This window comes from Eufriesea mexicana, unplaced genomic scaffold, assembly GCF_001483705.2.
Source record: "Eufriesea mexicana isolate 0111107269 unplaced genomic scaffold, ASM148370v2 scaffold616, whole genome shotgun sequence".
In the NCBI taxonomy this organism is placed as follows: domain Eukaryota; kingdom Metazoa; phylum Arthropoda; class Insecta; order Hymenoptera; family Apidae; genus Eufriesea; species Eufriesea mexicana.
This window is the reverse complement of record NW_016908770.1, coordinates 280,491-304,286: the sequence shown is the minus strand read 5'-3', so window position 1 is coordinate 304,286 and position 23,796 is coordinate 280,491. Positions and strand designations below refer to the sequence as shown.

General features: G+C 26.2%; 4 protein-coding genes across 4 annotated transcripts in view; 1 reads left to right on the top strand and 3 right to left on the bottom strand.

The window, feature by feature from the left end:
- The window catches only part of LOC108546107 (E3 ubiquitin-protein ligase mib1), a 135,984-nt gene extending 128,473 nt beyond the window's left edge, over positions 1-7,511 (bottom strand). Inside the window, exons 1-8 of the mRNA XM_017898039.1 lie at positions 7,328-7,511; positions 6,412-6,759; positions 6,135-6,335; positions 5,775-5,894; positions 5,333-5,662; positions 5,092-5,239; positions 4,745-4,986; positions 4,391-4,588 (exon numbers count right to left, since the gene is read on the bottom strand). Of these exons, the coding sequence (XP_017753528.1) occupies positions 4,391-4,588; positions 4,745-4,986; positions 5,092-5,239; positions 5,333-5,662; positions 5,775-5,894; positions 6,135-6,335; positions 6,412-6,759; positions 7,328-7,429 (1,689 nt within the window). The 5' untranslated portion in view covers positions 7,430-7,511. The remainder of the gene's footprint in view (positions 1-4,390; positions 4,589-4,744; positions 4,987-5,091; positions 5,240-5,332; positions 5,663-5,774; positions 5,895-6,134; positions 6,336-6,411; positions 6,760-7,327) is intronic.
- A 1,899-nt stretch (positions 7,512-9,410) lies between these two features.
- On the bottom strand, positions 9,411-15,920 carry garnet (adaptor-related protein complex 3, delta 1 subunit-like garnet). The gene is made up of 14 exons (XM_017898074.1): positions 15,640-15,920; positions 15,429-15,524; positions 15,224-15,352; positions 14,367-14,777; positions 13,852-13,925; positions 13,097-13,540; positions 12,793-13,020; positions 12,556-12,718; positions 12,113-12,295; positions 11,521-11,905; positions 11,190-11,449; positions 10,511-11,080; positions 9,924-10,349; positions 9,411-9,830 (listed from the first exon to the last, which is right to left on the bottom strand). The coding sequence occupies exons 1-14, from the start codon at positions 15,733-15,735 to the stop codon at positions 9,738-9,740; spliced, it is 3,558 nt and encodes a 1,185-aa protein (XP_017753563.1). The 5' UTR covers positions 15,736-15,920; the 3' UTR covers positions 9,411-9,737.
- Positions 15,921-15,933: 13 nt separating this feature from the next.
- On the bottom strand, positions 15,934-22,803 carry LOC108546106 (uncharacterized). The gene is made up of 5 exons (XM_017898038.1): positions 22,729-22,803; positions 22,453-22,644; positions 22,173-22,360; positions 21,722-21,886; positions 15,934-15,997 (listed from the first exon to the last, which is right to left on the bottom strand). The coding sequence occupies exons 1-5, from the start codon at positions 22,801-22,803 to the stop codon at positions 15,934-15,936; spliced, it is 684 nt and encodes a 227-aa protein (XP_017753527.1).
- Positions 17,352-19,678, top strand: LOC108546110 (zinc finger protein 83). The gene is made up of 2 exons (XM_017898042.1): positions 17,352-17,654; positions 17,726-19,678. The coding sequence occupies exons 1-2, from the start codon at positions 17,352-17,354 to the stop codon at positions 19,676-19,678; spliced, it is 2,256 nt and encodes a 751-aa protein (XP_017753531.1).
- Positions 22,804-23,796: the final 993 nt, after the last annotated feature.

Sequence of the window (23,796 nt, the reverse complement as noted above, 5' to 3'; positions counted from 1 at the left end):
TTTCCCTACCTGTGAAAGAGCGTTACGCGAACAGAAGGCTTTGCAATAATTTATTGTAATTGCCCGTGTGCTCGCATTTTAAAGAATTTCTAATATGCCCGTTTAATGAATCCCTCCGCCGAGTTTCGTGACCCCAACGCCTTAATTTCCAAGATTCTAAAAATGTCAAGAACACGAACAGTACTATTGAATGATTCAAGAATATGGAAAATTGTAACATGTATGCGGTCATCTTGGAAACCGCCCTTCGCTTTAATGTTATTTTCCTCGTTGAGATTAGAGTTCAACAGTGATGTCGATGAAGATTCCAACTATCAAGGACTGAATAACTATATATATATATATAGTATATGGCATAACAAAAGATACACGTAGATGCAACTTCAGGAATAATAGACAATAAATTCTTTATTTTTATTTGAAAGATAATAAATAAATAATGTGTAATGACATTATGTACTTAATGTAGCGTTAATGGCTTACTGGGAAAGCAAGTTTCTACCGTGAGATCCGTGCAAGAATCTAAGATGGAGTCGAGGAATGTAACGTAAAATCAGCTCGTAGATACATGAAAATAGGTTAAAGTTCTGAGCAAGTTCGAGATTAGTTCTAAGCAAGAACTCGTTGAACCCTGACAAGACTCGAGTTTCAGTTTAATCAGCATTAGACTCAAGCTGATTCGGAACAAGATCCAGATAAGATTAAAGCTGGAGCTTTATAAATCCTAACAGAAGCCAGGTGAACTTACAAGACGTTGATAAATCTAGGTAAAAAGAATAAACGTGATACAAAATATATATTTTATGTAAAACAATACGAACATTTTATAAAAGTTTCGTTTCATCAAATTTCCTCACTAACTCTATAGTCGCGAATAACTCTCACGTGAAATTTGTTATAAAAATTTATTTCGATACTTGTATCAAAAATTAATAAAATATGATTATTCCTACGTACGTAGACTAATAAAAAGATATAAATTTATATAATATAAAGATTTCATTTTAGTCTTACATCGTTCCTAATAAAAATTCATAGTCCGTGCTAACGATCAATCCGCGAAAAGTTTCTTCATCGTACCTACTAAACGCAAACGAAAAGGATAAAAAATAAACCTACATTTTTTAATTTTATCATTTTCGAGATACCTCGAACTTAATACTGAACATCCTAATAACATTTACCTCAAGATAACAAAAAAAATACTCTGAAAATAATATCCAATAAAAATTCTCATCAAGACGGAATCAAATAAGAAAATTCTATGATAAAATTTAAAAAAAACGCTCAGATGATTCTAATAATAATTTCATTTTAGACGAAATATCCAATGGAACTATTCAATTTGTAAATAAGAAGAAATTACGATACAGTTTAAGATTACTAATATAGATACTGATATAGAATATAAATTAAACTAATCTTCTCAAACCTATCTTTAAATTAAATATTTAAATAAATAAATATCCCAAAATAGTCTTTTAAACGATAATACTGCCGAAAACAGCAGATAATAAATATACTGCAAATTTTAAACAGGTAGCTACGTGAACTTCTACATATTTAGAGAATAATGAACTAAATTTTATTTCGAGTCAATATAATGACTTTCCAGCTCTTTATGGGCTGAATCGACAATTTCTTTTGCAGAATTATTCTCAATTGGTTTCTTCTAGAACCCAGAAAGGGAAAGCATTTCTTCTTCCCGTTCCAAGTAGTGGAAACCTTTATGTATGGATGGCAACTTGGGATAGAGAGGGTGGAGAGTGATGTTTGGAGGAAAAAATGCGTGGGACGGAAGAGGAAGTCGATTTTCTGAAGCGTATGCTAAGCACGTAAGCGTTGTTTATCGCAGAAAATGCTGCCGGTTGTCTTCAGGTTCGAATTGTTTCGAAGGAAAATAGGAATGGGTGTTATACTCCCGGACACCGGATATACAGAGAGCGAGGGCTTGATTATGCGCAACACGTATTCTCAAACACAATCCTGCGACACTCGTAACGCAGGTGGAATTCAAGGCTTCCTCCAGGCAGATAACCGAATTAATTAAGTCTCCTGCAAATGAGGAGATACCCATGTAACAAAGGTGAATTAACACTAATTCACGTTCGTACGTGTGACTACCATCTATGCACGACGAGGACCATACGTTGCCTCTGCAAGCCGGAAAAACGATGGAGAATAAATTTCAGGATGAGTATTCGGGAAAATGTAAAATTCTCGATGATTCAACGAGGAACTATTCAGGTTCTACGAAGATTAATCATCACCACCATTACTCCGTGATTCTACATCTTCGTGGCGGTGAAGATCTGTTAATCTCTTGCACTATGATTTAATTATGAGAAACTGAGTATTTCAAAATTATTTCTTATTAATTAGCCACTATATACTTATTTTATCCACAATAAAATTATGCAAAATATTGCGCATATTAAAGTATGTTCAATATAATTGTAGTCTAGTGCGATTATAATTCACCTTTATGAGGTTTAGCATGAAAAATTCTCGACGAATTAGATCCGTTATTGAAATTATGCACAAAATTGTTATTAAGTGTAATGTTCAAGATGAAATTTTTTTTAATTGCATCGTATTTTACTCGTCAAAGAAAAAGAAAATGTCTGAAAAAGACTATACGTCGAAAATACAGCATTCTCTCAAAAAATGAATCGCAAATATTTTGACTTATTGCACGCAGACGTATCAGGAGATACTTTTCCAGTGGCAAGTAATTTACTCAGCGACATTTTAAAAATATTTCAGCAATTTTTATTTGGTGCAGATTTATTTGAAACGTAATTTTTTTAGATAATGATGCAATTTAAAAAGCGCAGTATTATTTGTAAATAAAACGGTGGCCTACAGTAAAATATTTACCATTCAAATTTACCTTCCATGTCAAATTCTATCAATTGTGTGATTAGTGCACAATTATTCAATAAATTTCATCAATAGTAGAGTAAAATAATGTAAAAATGATTATACAAACTCTGAAACTGAAATGAATAATTGAAAATGATAGAAATGAAAGTAGAGTATTGAAACAGAATTACAAGATTCGGATACTAAATTGAAGAATCTACAACGAACGGACATTTTTTTTATCATAATTTTACAAATAAAGAGACTTTTTGTTTAAAACAGTATTTATCAAATATGTAATATTAATGATAAAACAATAACAGTTGAGAAATGTATTTTCATGAATAAAAAGAAAAAGGTGAAATAATCTATTACCCAAATATTTAAAAATAAGATGTAAAATTGCGATAATTTTCCTAATATAAAACACTATAATGTATAAATGGATAATCAAGGAGTGACGAAAAATTACTAATAATGAAATTGAAAATTTGTTAATGTTAAAAAAACTATATATACATATATTATCAAAACACATAAACATGGTTTAACATAAATTTTCATATTTATATTATATTTTCGATTTAATATCAAGGTATATCATATAAATCTATAATATTAGCAAAATTTTTGGAGAAAATAAATGGAGAAAATAAAATTACTTTAAAAATGCAAGACATCGTAAAAAGTAAATTCATAATTAAAGAATGAAAGAAATATTTAAAGTAATTATAAACAGAAATGAAAAATACAAAACCACAATTTAAATAATAATATCGATTTTCTCAAAAATTATATTCAAATTGAAACATATACCTTTTAAAGCATTTCCATTTTTCTCTAATCTTACGGATGATAATTTATGTAATATCTAATGAAACGCGATAAAAAACAATTCAGTACAAAGTGAGAAATAAACTTTTCAAATCACGATTTACTTAAATTTAATAATATCATAATCAGTATCATATTATTATGAAATAAAGTTACTCTGTAAATCTGTTATAAAAACTAATTATTAAAAATTGATACTCATTATTTATGTTCTACACAACTTAATTTAAAAATATAACATATCTCCAATAATCACACTACATAAAGTACACTAGTAATAAGTAAAAAAATATATACCGAATTAAAATATCAATATATTGTATTTTTAATTTCCTTTATTTTACCGAAATTATTATACAAAAAACAATAGATTTACTAATATATTATAGTGCAAGTAATGTATTTTCAAAAGTTAAGAAAAACTTAGATTAACCAAGAAGCCACAGCTGTGATATATAAATGGAATTAATAATAATAACGTTACTCAATAAATCGCAATTAACTTCGCCAGTTAATATTAAATTTATTTCGTTTAATATTTAACAACATTTTTACTTCCAAATCAATGCAATTTTTAGTTTATATATTTCAAAATACACTTACGTTCATAAAATATTTGCTAAATACTATGTTAAACTTGTATATATAAGGTAAAAAGGAAATGTATAGAAAATAAATATTTATTACTTACCTGCAAACTTGGATGGCATCCTAATTCCAATAACGTACGCACTACACCAGCATGTCCTTTATTAACCGCGATATGGAGGGCAGTTTGGCGTCTTTTATTTCTAGCATTCAAATCAGCTCCAGCACCAGCTAATAAAGCCATTACTCCTGGTTCATCGCCAAATGCTGCATGGTGCACTGCTCTATCTCCATCTTTATCCTAAATATATTATACATTATATATTTTTCATGTGCTTGATTAATTATTCTTAAATAAATAAGTTTTAAATTATAATTTCAAATATATGCATTATATAAATAGATTAATAGTATTTATATACTTATATTATTTTTAAAAATGAATTATAAACGATACCTCAATTTCAACGTCTGCTTTATAACGGAGAAGAATTTTAATAACTTCCAAATGACCATTTTGACTTGCAGCTTGTAAAGCAGTATGACCGGCAAATACACCATTCACATCAGCCTCTGGTCTTTTTAAACATTCTTCGCATTTAGCAGCATCGCCATTCGCAGCAGTTTTCACTAGTTCTTCGTTAACATCACTCGAAACATGTGTCTCAAATAATTTTTTCAATAACGCTGATAAACGTTCTAAAGAATTATATTCACAAATATAAATTTTCTTTTAATTATATAAACATAAACAAAATAAATATATTCTGATATTGAATTATTATTTTTCTCAAGTACACATACCCCCACTACTATTTCCTGGAACACTACCATCACTGCTTGCAACTTTGGTAACTGCTTGAGGATTATATGTCCAAGAGGTACTACAAACTTCTACTTTCAAATCTCCATCATGATATATTTGCAAAACTCTACCAATCTTTCCCATTGTCTATAAGAATTAATTTATTGTAATACATTTTATAACAATATGTTTAAATGTATTTAAAATTAATTTATATTTTTATAAAATTATAATTCATACCGGTGCCATTGCTTCAGCCCATTCTCCGTGACCACGTTGAAGTAATTTTATTTTCTCTATATCATTACATATTTGAACCAAATCACCAACCGCAAACGTTTGGCTATCGGAACTTGAATTAGTAACTGGTACTGGTATTTGTACTTTTGTTAATACAGCTGGATTGAAAGTCCATCGATTACCACTTGGATAGGACACAACAATATCATGATCTTCATCAATACCAACAACAGTTCCTGTGGTGCCAAGACATTCAAACATACCATCTGTCCACCCACCATGCCCATGTTGTAATGACTGTACAATTTCTAATTCCAAATCAACATTAACCTACAAAACAGACAGCTTTATTTACTGTTTTTATTCTTATGTCTATAATTGATTATAGTCACGGCATAAAAATTGTATACATGAATTGCCTTTAAACAATTTTAATGATAACCTGATCTCCAATTTGTAATCCATGTGGCCCAGTACGACCTGGACCTTGCTCTCCTAATAATGGCAGGTGATCTCTATAAACTGTTTGGCCTTTAGCATCATTAACAACTTTTAAATCCGCCTAAAACAAAATAAACATTCATTTCTTAAATATATTCTTAATATTTCAAATATTGTATATATTATTTTTTAAATAAGTCAATAAATATATATTGAATATATGTTATTAAATATTATAATTAAAGACTTTCCTTACAACATACACACATAGCATGCAACATATATAATAACATGTAATTTGTAATATATGTCATATATTGAGGTTCAATACTTTTTTATAAAAATAATGTTTTAAACTAACCATTCCTTCAAAACCAACACGATATAAATTTTTGGCACCATTATCCCATATAACATAAGCTGCTGAACGTGGGCTGGCTGCAGACCAATCTTGAACTTCATTAACTTTTCCCCTTCGACCATTTCCACCATCTTGATCTTCCCATTGCCAATCAACACCTCTTACAACTCTTGCACCAGGAAATATACCACGAATAGCAATCTGATATTATAAATAAAAGATAAAAAGATAAATTATGTATTATTACAACTTAATATTTACAATCATTAATTTATACCTTTTTACTTTTACGTCTTGGCTCTAATAATACCCTTTCGCTTCCTGGTGTTGCTATACGATAAAATCTATGTCTTAGATGATGCTTGTCTCCATGATAACAAATAGAACACAAATCATAATTTCCACATTCCGCACATTTCCAACGAATTCCAAAAATTGGTTGTTGTCTACATGTATCACACATTGTTCCATCATGTTTTACACCTGTTGGAGCTGAATCCAAAATTCGAAGATCAAATGCACCAGAACAACGATAATTAGCTGCTGTACCATTATCCCAAACAACAACAACTTCTTCTGGAGACTCAAAGTTTCTAACAGTTCCTACATGACCTTCTCCTCCATCCTATTACATAGAAAAATCATATTTAAATCATTTTTATTACATATAAACATTCATAAACTGTATAACATAAAGAACTAATAAGACATAATATATACAGATAAATTGATCACTCATATATTAAAAAAATTTAAGTTCATAACTTTCAAAATTATTAAAACATAAACAAAACAGCTATTATTATTCAAAGTATATAAAAATCAATTATGACGAAAAAAAATAATGTATACAAAACAAACTGTCACAAAACATGAAAACTAAATATACAATTTTATATATAAAATAATTGCATAAACTATTATAACAATATAAAAGCATTCGAATTTATATTATAAGATATATGAAACGTAAACAAATCCCTTCTAGCAATAAATTAAACAAATAATAGACTGTAATAACCTTAACAAACACGTATAAGTTCATTTTTAATACTATAAAAAAGTGAAACTATATATTATGTAAAAATAAAATAGAAAAATGTGAATTCTATCATTAAGATAACAGAATTTACAAATATAATATATCATTCTAATAAAAAACTATGTTAAAATTAGTTAACCTTTTTACTAACCTGTTTACCCCATTTCCATTCGGGTCCACGGATGACCCGAGCTCCGACACCTTCCATCATAAATCGCGTTGTACGAGTACCGGTACTCGCACCAGCCTCCATAATTCATTGGCAACAAAATTTCAACTAATAACAAGAAAAAATTAAAGAACGCGATACTCTTACCATGCACTAACACTGAAAAATGCCGCCATCTTAAACTAATGTCAAAACATGTAATACCAACCTTTGATAATGCAATTTATCTGTACATCTTGTTCATCAAATCTTAAAAACACATATGTTATAATATTTTATATACTTCCATATAATAATATGTATATAATCTTTCATTTCGGTGAAGCAAATGTTTCACCTGTAAATCCCTTGTACTATTCAATTAATTATATTTAGTATAACAAAAATCGAGATCTAGAGACATTCATGAATTTTCATATGTCACTAAATTCAATTTCATTTAAAAAATTGGATAGCATTTATGTTTACAATTTTATAGCTATATTTTATTTGTTTAAAGTTTATTATTAAATTTTTTGCTATATACTTAATTATTTCTATAAATGAAAAACGTGCTTATATTTTTAATAATAATTTTTTAAATATTTTAATAAGGAAAAATATATTATATCGAACAAAAAAATTGTTCATAAATTTAAATTAAATTTTAATTTTCAAAATAGTTAAATATTCTCTAAGACAAATTAATATAATTCACATAAAAATTGTGAGATTCTTATACTTTTTTTAATGAGAACAAATTTTCTACATAAAATATATTTTCAAAGATAAACTTTTTTTTTATATATTAAGTACAAAGAGTAAGACAATTTTTTATGAGTAAATTTAACAGATTATTATTATTCGTAAAAACGAATATTATAAACATCAGTATACATAAACTACAATTAATGTAAAACGATGTCAATAACCCTCACAAACTAATAGTATCATATATAAATGCAAAACAGGAAACAAAAAATTATTTGGCTTAAATATATTTTATATTGTTATGTTTGAAGGACGAAGTTGTTACTGATTAATTATTTTTGGCACAGTAAATGTTATTATAATAGAATATGAAAGTTATGTTTTCAAATATAACAATAAAAAAATAATTAAAAAATTTACACAAAAAGAGTATTTAAAACAAGAAGTTTAGTAAAATTCCAATAATTATATTATTGATACATAATACTTCTATTTCTCATTGTTTAAATCTGCCTAAATGTTGAGATATTAATTTCAGTTTTTGTAAATCATTTACTGGCATTTATACTGTCAACATTTTCAGTTAATCGTTAGTACTTATTTTTTTAAATTCATAACTTTAAACGATAAATAAATCAATGTTAATACAAAGAGGAATAATGTATAATTAAATTATTTTCTTATTGAACATTCTTTCATGTAAATGAAATTGATTTTTGGAAGATATTTAAAATAAAGATATTGTTTATCAGTATATAAGTATTAGCTATTTACATTTGGTGTTTCATGTGTTACTGTATTGCGTATTTATATGCTTATCATATATCCTTATATGTATTAAATTATCGATATTACAAAGTCATTACATGCAGAATGTATACACTCCGCTGAGAAACATCGATGTACATTCACACGAGTCGCGAGTATCCATGATGTATTTTACAGTTTAATAAGGAGTTCAACAAAGTAATTATGATATTAATCCTCTAATAACATAAAATTGAAGATATCAGTATATAAGTAGTTAATTTTTAATATACACTTGTAATTTGTTACAATATTTTAGATTATTTTACAGATGGATACTTTTACAAATTATATCTCATATAATAATTTTATTGTGCTTTTTTTACTTTGGCAAAATAGTTTAATATTTCGGTGTATGTTAATTAACTATACAAACATGTTTTTACTTATATTTTTATGAAACATGACCAATTTTTATGAAAATTACTACTAAAATTGTTAAGTAATATTTACATATAGCAAATTAATTAAAATAAATATTTCATTTTGTCATCTACTATCTTATTATTGTACTTTAATTTATAAATTGAAACTGCATGTAAATAAAATAAACTACTTTCATCCTGATGTCTTCAATTCCTGATAATAAATCTCTCTAACTTTCTCCTCGAACATTATCTTACACACACATATACACAATTATACGTGTGTCTATACATATACATGTTTACATGCATATGTTGAAAATTTGTTTAATTAAATTAAATGTAAAGTTTAGATAAGATTTTGCTCTGAAAATATTTGATAAGTTTGCAGATACATTTTCTATAGTCATTATTTTATATATAATGAATGCTATCAAAGGATCGTTTCGCTATTGAGTAATGCAATGAATATGACTGTAATGAATGAGAATAGGACTCATAAAATACGGACACTTCAGTTTACATCAGTATTATGTCAGGATCCTTAAAATTTCTTCTCCAATTCCTGACAATAATGTATTATTGTCACCTTTACCTTCAATTACCAGATTGCCTGATGATTTCTATAAGAATATTTTATTTTTATTATTTTAATTTATTTATATAAAATTTTCTATTAATATTGAATATTAAAAAATAAAATATATTTTACTTACATCATACTTTAATAAAAGGCACACGTGATGTCCTTTCAAGGAGTGTCCATATAAAGACGCAGTATCATTAATTTGTTCCACAAGAGTAAGATTACACTTACAACAAATTAAATTTAAAATAACATCAAAATCTTGAGAAAGGGCAACTTCTTTCCTAACTTTATATACAAGTTGACCACTTTTAAGTAATTCTGTTAGTATATCCTTATGTGAAAGATGACCAACCATGAACTTACTACACGTTAAATGCATAGTAAAATCAAGTTTCTCTTGTAATGTACTTTCCTTACTTTCTAACATGTATGTAAGCGTGCCTCTCAACCTCTGAGCAAATGTTACATCTGAAATTAAAACAGTAAACTGTGTTTCTTTACTGATTTGTGGAGGCAGTTGAAATGGCAGTTTTATACCAAATTCATCTCCGATCTAAAAAAAAATTACATTTATCAAAACTAACTCTTTGTTTTATTATTATATAAGTTAAATAAAACGCATAAGAAAAAATAGCTATCAAAATAAAAAAGTAATAAACTGAAATATAAAATTACAGTATCTTTCTTTCCTTTAAAATTTGCATAATGACTTACATTTCTCAGTAATCTCAATGATGATGTGTCGGGAATATCTAAAACTAATTCCTTTACAAGTTTTTGACAATTATTTGTAATGAGTATTGATGCAATTAGTTTATCTGACTCCTGAGGAATTTGTTTTAATTCATATGTTAAGGATAGCACTTTATTTTTAGCTAATTCTTCATATGAAGTAAATACTTCCAAAATTGTATTATCTTCAGAATTTGTAAAATTATATTTTAGATCTGGTAATATTTCTTTAGACGGTGTTGAGATTCCAGCTGTTTCTTCATAATCTGAAGACTTTTTTACAGATTCCTTTTTACTTTTAGACTTTTTTGATTTTCGATGCTTCGAGTCCTCATCCGTTTTTTTATGCTTTTCTTGATTTTTTGATTTTTTGCGTTTAGCATCTTTCCATTCTGATTCCTTCTCACCGAAAACTTCAGTGTATTCATTTGCAACAGGTGAGTGTATTTTTTCTAAGGTGTTATTTTCCAACCACATATCAGTAAGTTCTAACTGATTGTCATAATGTTTTTCTTTAACTTCCCTAATTTTTTTTTTAGATTTTTTATGTCCCTAAACAAAATGTAATAAAACAATACTTAATTCTAAACTAATAATTTCTTTATTAAAAATAATTTGTATTTAATATTTAGAAATTTTTTAAACAAACAGAAAATATTACTTTTTCCTTCTTCTTTCCTTTAGTTTCTTGAACCAAATTATTTTCAATAACTCTATGTTCTAAAACAGGTAACTTTTCGTCATCCCTTAAAGGCAGATCTAAATCTATATTTAAAGCTCTATGTGGGTCATTTACATCCACTTGATCATAGTCATCACTATCACTTAGTTCTGCACCTGGTGGTAATTCACCTACCCCAGTATTTACCATTTGAATAGGATAAATGTCATCCTGTTCATCTTCTGAAGCAGGCTGCTTACCTAAAGATTTTTATGTTTACAGTTTAACATTATATAATTATCATGAGCATACATACAAAATTTGAACACACTTTTCTTAGATTTCTTCTTTTTCTTGCCATGTATTTTATATCTTTTATGATTATTTATTATTTTTAATGAAACTGGTATCTCTAACTCTGCTACAGGAATGTTTTCAAACTCCTCGTAAATACTTGATGAATTATGATATGATGTGGAATTTTTGAATGTGCCTTTTAGGTAATGTGGATTATTCTGCTGTTCTAATTTTCTAGCTTCACGACGCTTCTGAAGTTCTTCTGCTGATGGTTCATTGAATTCTCGTTTAGAATAAGAATCGTTCATTTTCTCTGTTTTAATGAAAATATCATTCATATCTAAGTCTTCTGAATCTGAACTTTCTGATGGTGGATCGTTGATCCATGAATCTAAATCCAGATCTTCAGGAATTGGTACCTAAATGAACACAAGATAATATATGAATAATTTTATAATACATTTTCATTACTAATTCATAAATTCATAAATTCATAAATGAAAGAAAAAACGTATGAAAAAAATGCAGGAAACTATAAGATTTTTTTTATGAAATGTATCTTTCTACAAAAATAAAAAGAATTTGTAATAAAAAATTATACAAAAACATGTATAAATAGTTATTACCTTTCTTTGTGCTTTTGGAGCAACAGGATTAAGCTCTCCTTCAAATGTTTCCATTAATTCTTGTGCTAAACCAGGATTTTCTTTCAAACATTCAAGTAAAACCAATACAGAACTAGACCTTTCTTGAACTTCTAAGTCTCCACTGCACACAAAAGCTGCTATTTTATCTTTCAATGTGAAAATCTATAAAATATAAGAAAAATTTTAAAATAATTCTAAATTAAGCATACAACATTTTATATAGTAATATTAATAATACAACATTTAATATATTAACATTATATTAACATTAGTTAAAAAAAATTAATTTATTTGATATAAATGATATATGTATAAAAAATGATATAATGACATACAAATATACGATATAAAATTTACATACAAATCAAGTTTTTATCCCATAAAAATTACAATAAAAATATTATATAACACATTTTACATACCTGTTCCATAGTCTCTGTATCTCCATCTTTCTCAGCCTTACATAATGTTGTTGTTGCAAGTTTTAGAATGTTATGAACATAAACAGCCTGAATATGTCCTGGTAAACTAGAAGCTTGTGACCGCAACATAGATTGTAATGTTGCTATAGGATCTTCTAGTTCACTATTAATATAAAATATTAATACAATATATTAATTACACTTTAATAAGAAATTAATATAAATCAAAAAGAATACCTGGAGAATTCTCCACAAATCCATGCAGCAGCATATAAAACTTCAGACATTGTTGCTCGTGGTTGACCTGTTAAAAGGTATGAATTTTCTAGCAATAAGGCACATTGTTGCACTGCATATTTTCTTATAGCTTGTACACGAATTGCTACATCAAGTAATTGAGTTGCTACTAATGGTCCATGTTTAGTACCTTCCATTCGGGTAAGTTCAACCAATACAGATATGTACCTACAAATGTAGATGAATATTATACAAATAGAAATAAAATGTTTTTTAATAAGTATAGTCATAATGATTTATTTACCATTCAAAATAAGTAACAAATTGGTAATTATTCTGTGAACAAATCTGAATAATTTTTGAGAGTAATTCATCTCTATATGCAGTGCCTTCAGCTTTGTCCATATGAACCATTAGTTTTTTAACTATTTCCATTAAATTTTTCTTTGACACCATACCATATAGTAAATCCAAGGCACGCAATCTTATACTTTCATCTTTATCATCCAAGCATTGCATTATAAGATCTTTATGAGCTTGCACACTTTTTGGATGAGTTTTCAAAATTTTCGACATTGCTAACAGTCCCAAATATTTTAAATTTTGATCAGAATCTTCTATCAGTATCCTCAATTTTTGAACACATAACTGTATTGAATCAGAATGATTTGGCATACCAGATGAAATTGAAATTAATACAGCTATTACTGTATTTATACATTCATATAGCAGGGACATGGCTGATGTACTAAAAATTGGTAATATTACATAATTAATATCAAGTTATGCACAATTACAATATTTTATAACAATTATGTGACTAATTAATCATTTAAAAACTTAAATAGCAAAATACAATAAATTGTGTGATATAATTTATCCTCTAATACTCAAATTTATTTAATAACAAAACGTAAATATAAAAAATTAAAGGAAAATAAATATCTAAATAAATTTTCCACATTAATAGCAGTAAAGAATTAAACTATTTTGTAAGCAGTGAACAAACCTGCAAATAAAATGTATTGGTTTACTTATAGACAAAAATACATGAAATACCTGTGTATCAAATTTGTAAGGGGTTCTATTAATTTTTTGCCAAGCCTAGGTTCTAGAGGTGTCAATGCGCCAAACTGGAAATATAATTGTAATCTAAGAAATATTATGGTATTTAGCACATAAACATTTCTAAATATAGTTTACACTTGAAAACATGTAATGTAATCATTCATGGATACATATTAAAAAATAAACACAAGCTACTAATGCATACTACAACTAATATCTATAATTTACTATATTGGTAACAAAAAATAATCAACTAATATGAAAACCTTGAAATCAGGTCAATTAGAGGTTGAGTAAGTCGCCGACCCATTTTCGGCTCAATCAGTGTTATAGTGGAGAACTGAGCATGTGAAACAAGACCAATATTATTTGGCTCATGTTAAATATATGTGTATCCATACATACATGTATACATACAAATATTCATTAATTATAACAATGAGCCTACATTTCCATTAATCTGTTTCACTTCGTTATTATAAAACTAAAAACTGGTATTCACTTACCAGTTTAATAATTTTTATTAACATCCAATTATTGGTAGATGTTGTCATAAGTTTGAAAAACACTGGTGCTAAACTTAAGTAGTTCTTGGGATTTTTTCTTGCCAATTCACAAACTACATTAACAGCAGCACTTTGTACACCACTATCTGGATCCTCCAATTTTTCTTTTAATCTAGGAAAAGCAGGCCGTAAGGCCTCTGGAAACCGCAAGAAAACTTTGTACATCATAAGTACAGCTTTCTTACGTAAATATGGCTTTGTAGATGTTAATAATGTCATTATGTCATTAACTAAATCACGTGCAAGATCTGAGCTTATAAAGCAGGAAAGACCACTCAGAGCCAAACCAGCATCATATTGATTTTGACTGTTTAAATCTTTACGTATCATATTGGTAGTTAACATCAAAAGCTGTAATAAAACATACAAACAATTTGCATTCATTAAAATGAATTTAATTATTCTACAGTAATTTATAATCTTTAGAAACCTGACAAATCTTCTTTACTTACTATTTGATTACATGTTGTAATAAAATTTGTAAAATAATTATGCTATTTACTTGCACACCTCATAGATACTCATGTAATATTAGTTTTATATATTGAAATTATAAAATATCCATCATAATATAATAACACTGGCAAAACAATTATTAATGTGATAAATATACACCATAAAAATGAATCCTTTTCATGTACTTTTTCTTTCCACAAAAAGTTATAGAAAAATAGTTTTGCAAATAGAAATTTATGTTCTTTTATTGTATTTAGTAGAGTATATAGAATATTTATCAGATTTCTTTGAAACTTAAATTTTATTTCAATTATCAAATAATATCTGTATCTATATCATACTTCTGTATCTGCATGAAAACTTTGACTTGCCGCCAAATATCCAATTCGTTTATATGTAAATTTTGCAGACGACATCACTTCAATTATATTGAAACCAGCCCAACTAATATCATATCCTAACATTTGTAGCTAAATAAACACAAACATATTATATAAATAATATTGAGAACATATTGCTTATATATTATATAAATATAAAACTTACATATGTTAGCTTTGCTACAGCATTTGCTTTGACTGCAACATTATCTTGTCGTAACTCTTGTTTAATTTCTTCTATACATTGTGCAATATATTTTGCCTACAACAATATAAAATATTACATCAAAAATAATTTTTTATTATTAATTCCAACAAGGTTATGTCATAGTAATAAATGTTTTAAAATAATACACAAAATGCAATAACATATTTACCTCATTTTCTTTATTGTTTCTAATTCCTCGTACTAAATCGGTCAAATTTTTATCGAACATACGTTCAAAATTTCCTTTTACTTTACGTAGAGCCATAATGGCATTAAAAAATAAAGGGTATATTTCCAATATCGCTTAAAATCTTTCTTCCTACATCCGTCTAATATTCCGACTTAATCGGATAACTTGCATCGATTGCATTACCGTATGTTAGAAACCTTAAACTTCAATCACAGTCTTACATTTACATTTTTTGACAGATCGGCGGATAAGAAAGTCCCACGACGATCAAACCTAAGAATTATCACAAATAGACAAACCACTCGACAATTCATTCATCGTATATAAAATTTTGTAAACTTAAAATTCCTAAATTTTGTAGAATTGTAGATATGCTAGTTACAAGTAGTTTATTTCGATTGGTTATTTAATACAAAAATATAAAATGCATTAAGCTAAAATGATTGTATACTTATGTCGAGTTTAGAATAAGCAGACGTTTGTTTAAATTTAATGAAAATTAAATAAAAATAATCTTACTTATTGTTTAAAAACTATCTTATTAATAATGCATAAACATATAAATTCGTTCATAGTATTTTGCATATTACGACTAATATTGAATTTGTAATATACAGTCAGTTTTTAACATTACTGATGCATAAAATATTGAAATTATTTCAAATCTAATTATAAATATAAATTATAAAGGTATAATATTTCTCAATAAATATTGTATTATACTGCTTACTACAAATTATATTTAACTTTATGTCATACTGTTGCATCCTATTTCATGAAATAAGTACTACCAATTATCGAGGCATACGTCCATGTGTATATAGCCTTTCTTTGTATTGACCCATCCAACAGTCCCCTAAGTTCTCTAGACTCCTCACTTCGTGCGTTCATTTCAGATTGCTCTCAACTTTGGTAGTACGTCTTTACGAATATATAGGGAAGCCATTGAACAAAGAAATAGAGAAGTGTTAGATTTTTTCGTAGAATAATACCGTAGAAACAAATGATATATAACTAACAACGAAACGCGTGACATTACTCTTTAAATCACGGTAAAAATTTTATGAGAATTGTGTATTGTACGAAATTTAAGAAATACAGATTTTTCAAAGAAGCTCCAATGTATTCATCTGGGCATCACTGCTAAAGCATTGTCTCAACATCGTGGCATGTTTTCGCGGTGTACAAAAGATCCGAAGGTTGAGAACCTCTCATTTTTGTATGTTAATCTTTTTTCATTTATTTTAAAAAATAAGTTTTTTGAAATAAAATGTTTACATCTTGTATGTATATTCCACTTTTTTTTTTTTTTTTATTACATATACGTTACTAAGTATACTGACGCATTTCAACACGTACTTTGTTACAATGTTTTTGAATTTTTGTAACTTTATAATGAATTTGTATTCCTTTTTATCAGTAACATATTGAATACAATATTATTATCTATACATTAAATAAAATTTTTAAACCAACACTATATACATTTAAATTTAGGTTTTATAAAAACTCAATGTTTATGTCATAAAATGTTTTTTTCTAATTGAAGAATAATATAAAGTAGAATAATAAATGATATACAAATTTTTCATAAAACATATACATTTGTATTGAAATTATCATATAATATTTGTGTGAATTCTTTACAGGAATTGTATTATAGATAAATTGCTTTTTATTTGCATTAAACAATGACAGAATACTTTGATTTACCACTCAATGTGGACAGAATATGCAGAGTTTGTCTTACAGAGGGTACAAATTTATCACCTATTTTTTGTACGGATCAAGAAGTAAATGATTTCTCGGGTCTTCCACAAAAGATACAAGTCTGTGGATCTATAGAGATTCATGAACAAGATGGTTTACCTTCATTAATTTGTGATATTTGTATTTATAAAGCAAGTGTTGCTCATGAATTCAGACAACAATGTCAACATTCTGATGCCAAATTACGGATGTATTATAATAAACCAACTAAAACTACTATTGTGGTAAATATAAACATGTTATGTTAATGTTCTATATGTGATATAATAAATATAATTATTTTTTAATATTTTAGGATACATATACACAAACAGAATCTGAGATAAGAACATTGTTGTCAAAAGAACAAATTAATCAAGAGGACTATTTTGTGAAAGAAGAAATGCATGTAGCATCAAATTCTCAAGAATATATTCAAGCTAATGACTCATACTGTAGAGATGAATCTAACTTAAGCACTAGCCAGATTGATATGCAAAATGAGAAACTTTTCATTTGTTCTATTGGATTTGAAGGATCTAAAGAAATTGAAAAGGAATCTTGTACCTCAAAGAATAACATGCATGAGACATCACTCAGACAAGAGAGTACTAATGATATTTCTGAAACTATAAATATACAAAATAAACTAGAAGAAAGTCAAGATATTAACCAAACTCCAGAAGAAGATGATAAAAAACAGGATGAAGAATTTTTTGATGAAAATATATTAAATGATAATGTTAAAGAGGAAGAAGGAGTTTTGCAGAAACGTACTTCTAGTAGAAAAGTAAAATCAGTGCCTAATAAAACCTATAGTGAAGATGAAATTCATGATAATTATTATGATTCAAGTAATGATGGCCAAGATTCTGGAGAATTAAAATTTAAATGCAAAGTATGTGCAAAGTGTTATAGCACACAGAGAGGCTTAAAAAAACATTCCCTTGTTCATGAAAAAAAACATAAATGTAATATTTGTTCAAAAATGTTTTATAGATTAGAAAACATGGAAAATCACAAAAAAATACATGCATCAAAACCTCTTGCATGTCAGTTGTGTCATGCATGTTTTTCTAAACCTCAAAGTCTTGTACGTCATCTAAAATCTCATACAGAAAAAGTGAATAATATGATTAAACAAATCAGTACAGATGAACAAAAGGATAACAAGGAACCAAAAAAAGAAATGAAATTTGAAGATGATACAGATGATGAAAATGGTACTGTGAATGAAGTCTATGATTTTGAAAATGCACCTGAGTTGTACAAATGTGAAATTTGTAGTCAATATTGTTCTTCTTTAAAAAATTTAAGAAGACATACTCTTGTACATGGTGATAAAAAATATTCATGTACTGTATGTAAAAAGTGGTTCTTTAGGCCTGATACATTAAAAAAACATGCAGAGAAACATGGTCATGGATTATTAGATAATTTAGTGGATGATAATAAGTTTTTTGATTCTGATGATGATTCTTTCCCAAGCACTACACAAAGTACATTGCAAGAAAATGAAAATATTAAAAAGGAAGAAAGTGATGAAGATGATTCTGGTGAATATAAATGTCAACATTGTGATAAAATCATGGCAACAAAAAAGGGTCTTAGACGTCATGTATCAATGCATAAACCAAAAGCTGAACCAGTTACTTGTGAAATCTGTGGAAAGGTATGTGCTAGTCAAGCTCGTCTTGTTCTTCATCAAAGGACACATAAGCCAAAAGAGAAGGTTCCACGAGAATACTTGTGTCACATTTGTAGTAAAGTGTATCCGAGTAATTCTTCTCTAACTTATCATATGAGAACTCATACTGGTATTAAGCCACACGTGTGTAAAACTTGCAATAGTGGATTTACTACAACTACCAGTTTAGCAAATCATATTAGAATTCATACAGGTGATAAACCATTTGTTTGTCATGTATGTAGTGCAGCATTTGCTGTAAGTTCAGCTTTCAGACGACACTTGACTCGGCACACTGGAGAGGCAAATTATTTATGTAAAACATGTGGTAAAGCATTCAAGAGACTAAGTACTTTGAAAGAACATACTTATACTCACTCTGGTGAAAAACCATATGTATGTAAGACGTGTGGAGCTGCTTATAGCCACAGTGGTAGTTTGTTTGCACATCAAAAGCGTTGTCGAGCTCAGTATGGAGAAATGGTTGTAGATGAGCATCATCATACAGTTGCTCATCATATTCATGTAAATAATGTGCAATCTGCAGTACGATCACTTGCTGTGATAGGTCAAATGTTTTAATAAATAAGATTTATTATATAAAAAAATAATGGTTTTGCTTGTGCATCATAATAAAATATATATGTATAAAATAAATATAAGATATGCTGCGATTCATAAAATATATAATACAGCATTATTGTAGAAATCGAGCACTTGTGTAAATATAAAAAACAGCTTTTTTTACAAAGAAAAATTATTTAAGTACTCGTGTATTTAAGCTATATAGATTAATGTTTTATTACAACAAAATTTATTTCTTCATTTATACATCAATCATCATGAATACTTTTAATCTTGTGTGAATATTTTTTAAATATAGCCTAGTGTTCATAATTACAAAGGTAGTATAATTGTACAACTTAAATATATTTATTTATTTACAGAGTGTCCCAAAATCATATTAAATATGGAAATAAATAAATTCCTTATATTAAACAGTTAAATTAAATAAAGGAAGTTATTAAATTTTCATCACGACCATTTAAATTTCAGTAATCAAACATATTTTTGCATAAGAATTATATATAATACATTTTAGCATTACACATAATTTTTAAGGCTACCTTCAATGCACTTTATATGATTACTAGTACCAGTGAAATGTAATTATGCAACACATGAACACATTTTTTTCGCCATATGGAATACAATATAACAATAATTTTATAATCTTTAACTTTTACTTTTTAAATTTTTATTTTCTAAATATTTTTAATAAATAAAAGAGTAACTTTTATGATTTCTTTTTATGAAGCATTTAGTACAGGAGTTACAAATATTCAGTTTCAATGAAACTTTATAAGTAAACACATAATTTTCTAGCATGGTTTTGGAACACCCTATGTATAAAATTTAATGTATAGTTATATATATTTTTATATGTAATTGCATAAAAGTAGAAAATCATATGCTACTTTATATTTTGTCATTTAAATATATTCTTTTTCTTTTATTTACAAAGTTGAATTGAGATTTATAACACTGATATTGGCAGTATTATAGTTTTATACAAAAAACAAAACCTATTTCTTTATCTATACTTGTGTGTGTATTATATATTTGTATTATTTTAAATATTTTATTATTCATGTTATATATATATATATATTTACTGCATTCATCATATAAAAAAATACATCTAAAAATTCTTATATTAAAAAAATAAGCCAGAATTTTTAAATCAATCATATATTTTTTCGATTTTATACAGTTGTAAAACATGTATAAATTGACGGCTAGTATTTGCAACTCAAAGTTAAAGTAAGTAAAATTTAAATTAGAAATTCACCAGTATAAATTACTTATACTTTGTTTATTAAATCTGTATTACTTATTTAATTTTATATTTACTGTGTATATTTATGTAATAATAATACATCAATTTTACAAGGTAGACATTAAAACCTTTATTGAATACAAACAATTTAGACATATATATTATATATATATTATCAGATCTTTATACATGTACTTTTTTGTATTTAAATAATGCAACAGTTTATTTAATACTAATTTTAAGTTATTCAATAATATATATAAAATAATTATAAGTTTTATGTGTTTAAGATTTATTTTATGTATTTATAATACTTATAATGCTTATAATGCTTATAATCATTGCATTTGAAGCATATAAATAATGATATATTGTGCCATCAAAACATATAAATAATGAAAATTTAAAAAAATTCATTTGTTTTTTAAATTTGTATATTATTATATCAAAATTTCTTTTTTGTAAAATACAAAATTAATTAAGCATTCTTATTAGCCATGTTAATAAATCTTAAATCAACTAATATCGAATTTTATTTAATGAAAGAAACAAATTTTAATGATTTGGTAAATATGGATATAATACACATTTGTTAAAATTATAAATATTTATTATATATATTATGATTTTCTTATTAATAATAACATAAAATTAACAAGAAGTATGTTGCTTATTTACTAAGTAATTGAATATAACACAGTAAAATGAAATTAAATTAGCAAAATAATGTAATAATTAACATACAAGCATTATACAAACCTAATATAAATATTACAAAAATTTATTTTTTCTGTTTTTGACGTTTTTTCTTGAGTATTTTGTAACGGCGCCAAATAGAAATTCGACTTCGTTTTAGAACTTTTGCTAAGTCTGTATATTTTCTCTTCTGATCAAGATTTTCATTATGTTCTAAGTGATCCAAAATCATTTTATCTTCTTCTGGATAAAACCTTTTTATAATAAACATATTAAAGTAAAGTATTATATCATTAAATATGCAGAATAAATTTTGTAAGATTTAAATCTAATCTATACTATTTTTAATTACATAAAAATATGTAATCACATAAAACTATATAACTATTACATATATTTTATTTTTTTCTAAATAAAATGTGAATATTACATAAAATAAATAGAATAGAAAATCTGTTATATAAAAAGATAAGACTATATATTAATTAAATATTCATATGTAAGATAAATACATAAGATGTTCTCCATTGTATATGTTACCTTCTCTGAAAGTGGCCTGCATACAAATTTCTAAATCTGTGATATACACTGTATAAAGTTCTGTTTGGCAAACCATCTGCTAAAAACTGCACGAATTTCTTTCTTTCCTTCTTACTACGAATACGTGGTTTATTTTTGTCTCTTAAAAGTAAAAATGGTTCACATTTTTTAGGATCCCACCTATGCAACTGTACAGTAATAATGAAATATTATTAATTTGATTATAACAAAAAGTTAAACAAGAATATATCTATATTAAAAGCTTATTAAATAAACAAACCTTACAAAATTCTTTCCAGTTTCTAGTAATTATTTTATCCTCTGCTGAATTATAACATCCTCTTTTAATAGGTATTATTTGTTCAAATTTCTCTATTTCTACATGTGATGGAGAACGAGATCCAGCACAGACTTCAATTTCATGTTGTGGTAATACTGGATTTTTTAATTTTATATATATGTTTTTTAAATACTGCAATAAAAGAAAACTTATGTAATTATTTTCATTTAGTCTAACATTTATTTATAAAAAAAATTTAATTATTAAATACATTACAATTCTATCTTCTTTAGAAAGTTTATGTGTATTTTTAATTTCTTCTGCAAGTATATTAATATCATCAAGACTCATCTCTGAAATTTTTATTTCAATTACCAAACATAAGTAACATTATGTATAAATAGCTGAGGTTTATAGCAATGTAAATTAATCTATTATTCTTTTTCATCAAATGTTTTATATTTATTATCATAAAGAAGGTAAAAGTTATACAACTTTTTTGTCTTTGTAAAAAGTGAGACTGTAATGGTTAAAAATATGAAGTTAAACGGATAATTTTAAGAGTTGAAAAATGCAATTAAACATGAATTTCTAAAATTTTGTCTTGTATTACCATAAATTAGTAAAAATTGTATAACTTTAAAAAAATAATTTATTATTCATATTAATGTAACAAGAATTATAACATATACAATTAATAATAAATAGTACAACACGTAAGATATATTACACTAATATTTTTTATCATAAAAAAAAGAATAAAGAATAAGAAATTAAATTACTTACTAGCTAATTTTAACAATGTGACTTTATATTATTCTTTAATTTCTTATAATTATAAGTTTTAAATGTAAGTCAGTTATATACATAAATCGTGCCTTCTTTATTTTACTTTACTTTTTTGTCAAATTTGAGGTTAACTTCTTGACAGTTTAGATTCTATATTGTGTATGCGATATATATGGATGGATGTATATACATGGGATATGTAACTTGCACTAATTAGTTGATTTTGCGGTTATTTTATTTCTCATATGTCAAGAACTTATTTACGTATAGTTTGTAATTTTTAATTAACAGAAAGTCCAAGTCTAATAATTATGTAACGTACAATGTACTCAAGGTAATACATATAAAATATTTATTGAAATAAATATTGAATTATAATATTGTAAATTAAATTTATATATTTAATAACATATCTAACATACCATTATGAAATAAATTAAATATTAGTTGTAAAATAAATATTAATTACTTTATGCGAAAGTATATTTTATTTGAAATGTATATACTTGTACAAATGTAAAAATAAAATAAATTATTAAATTAATTTATATTTTA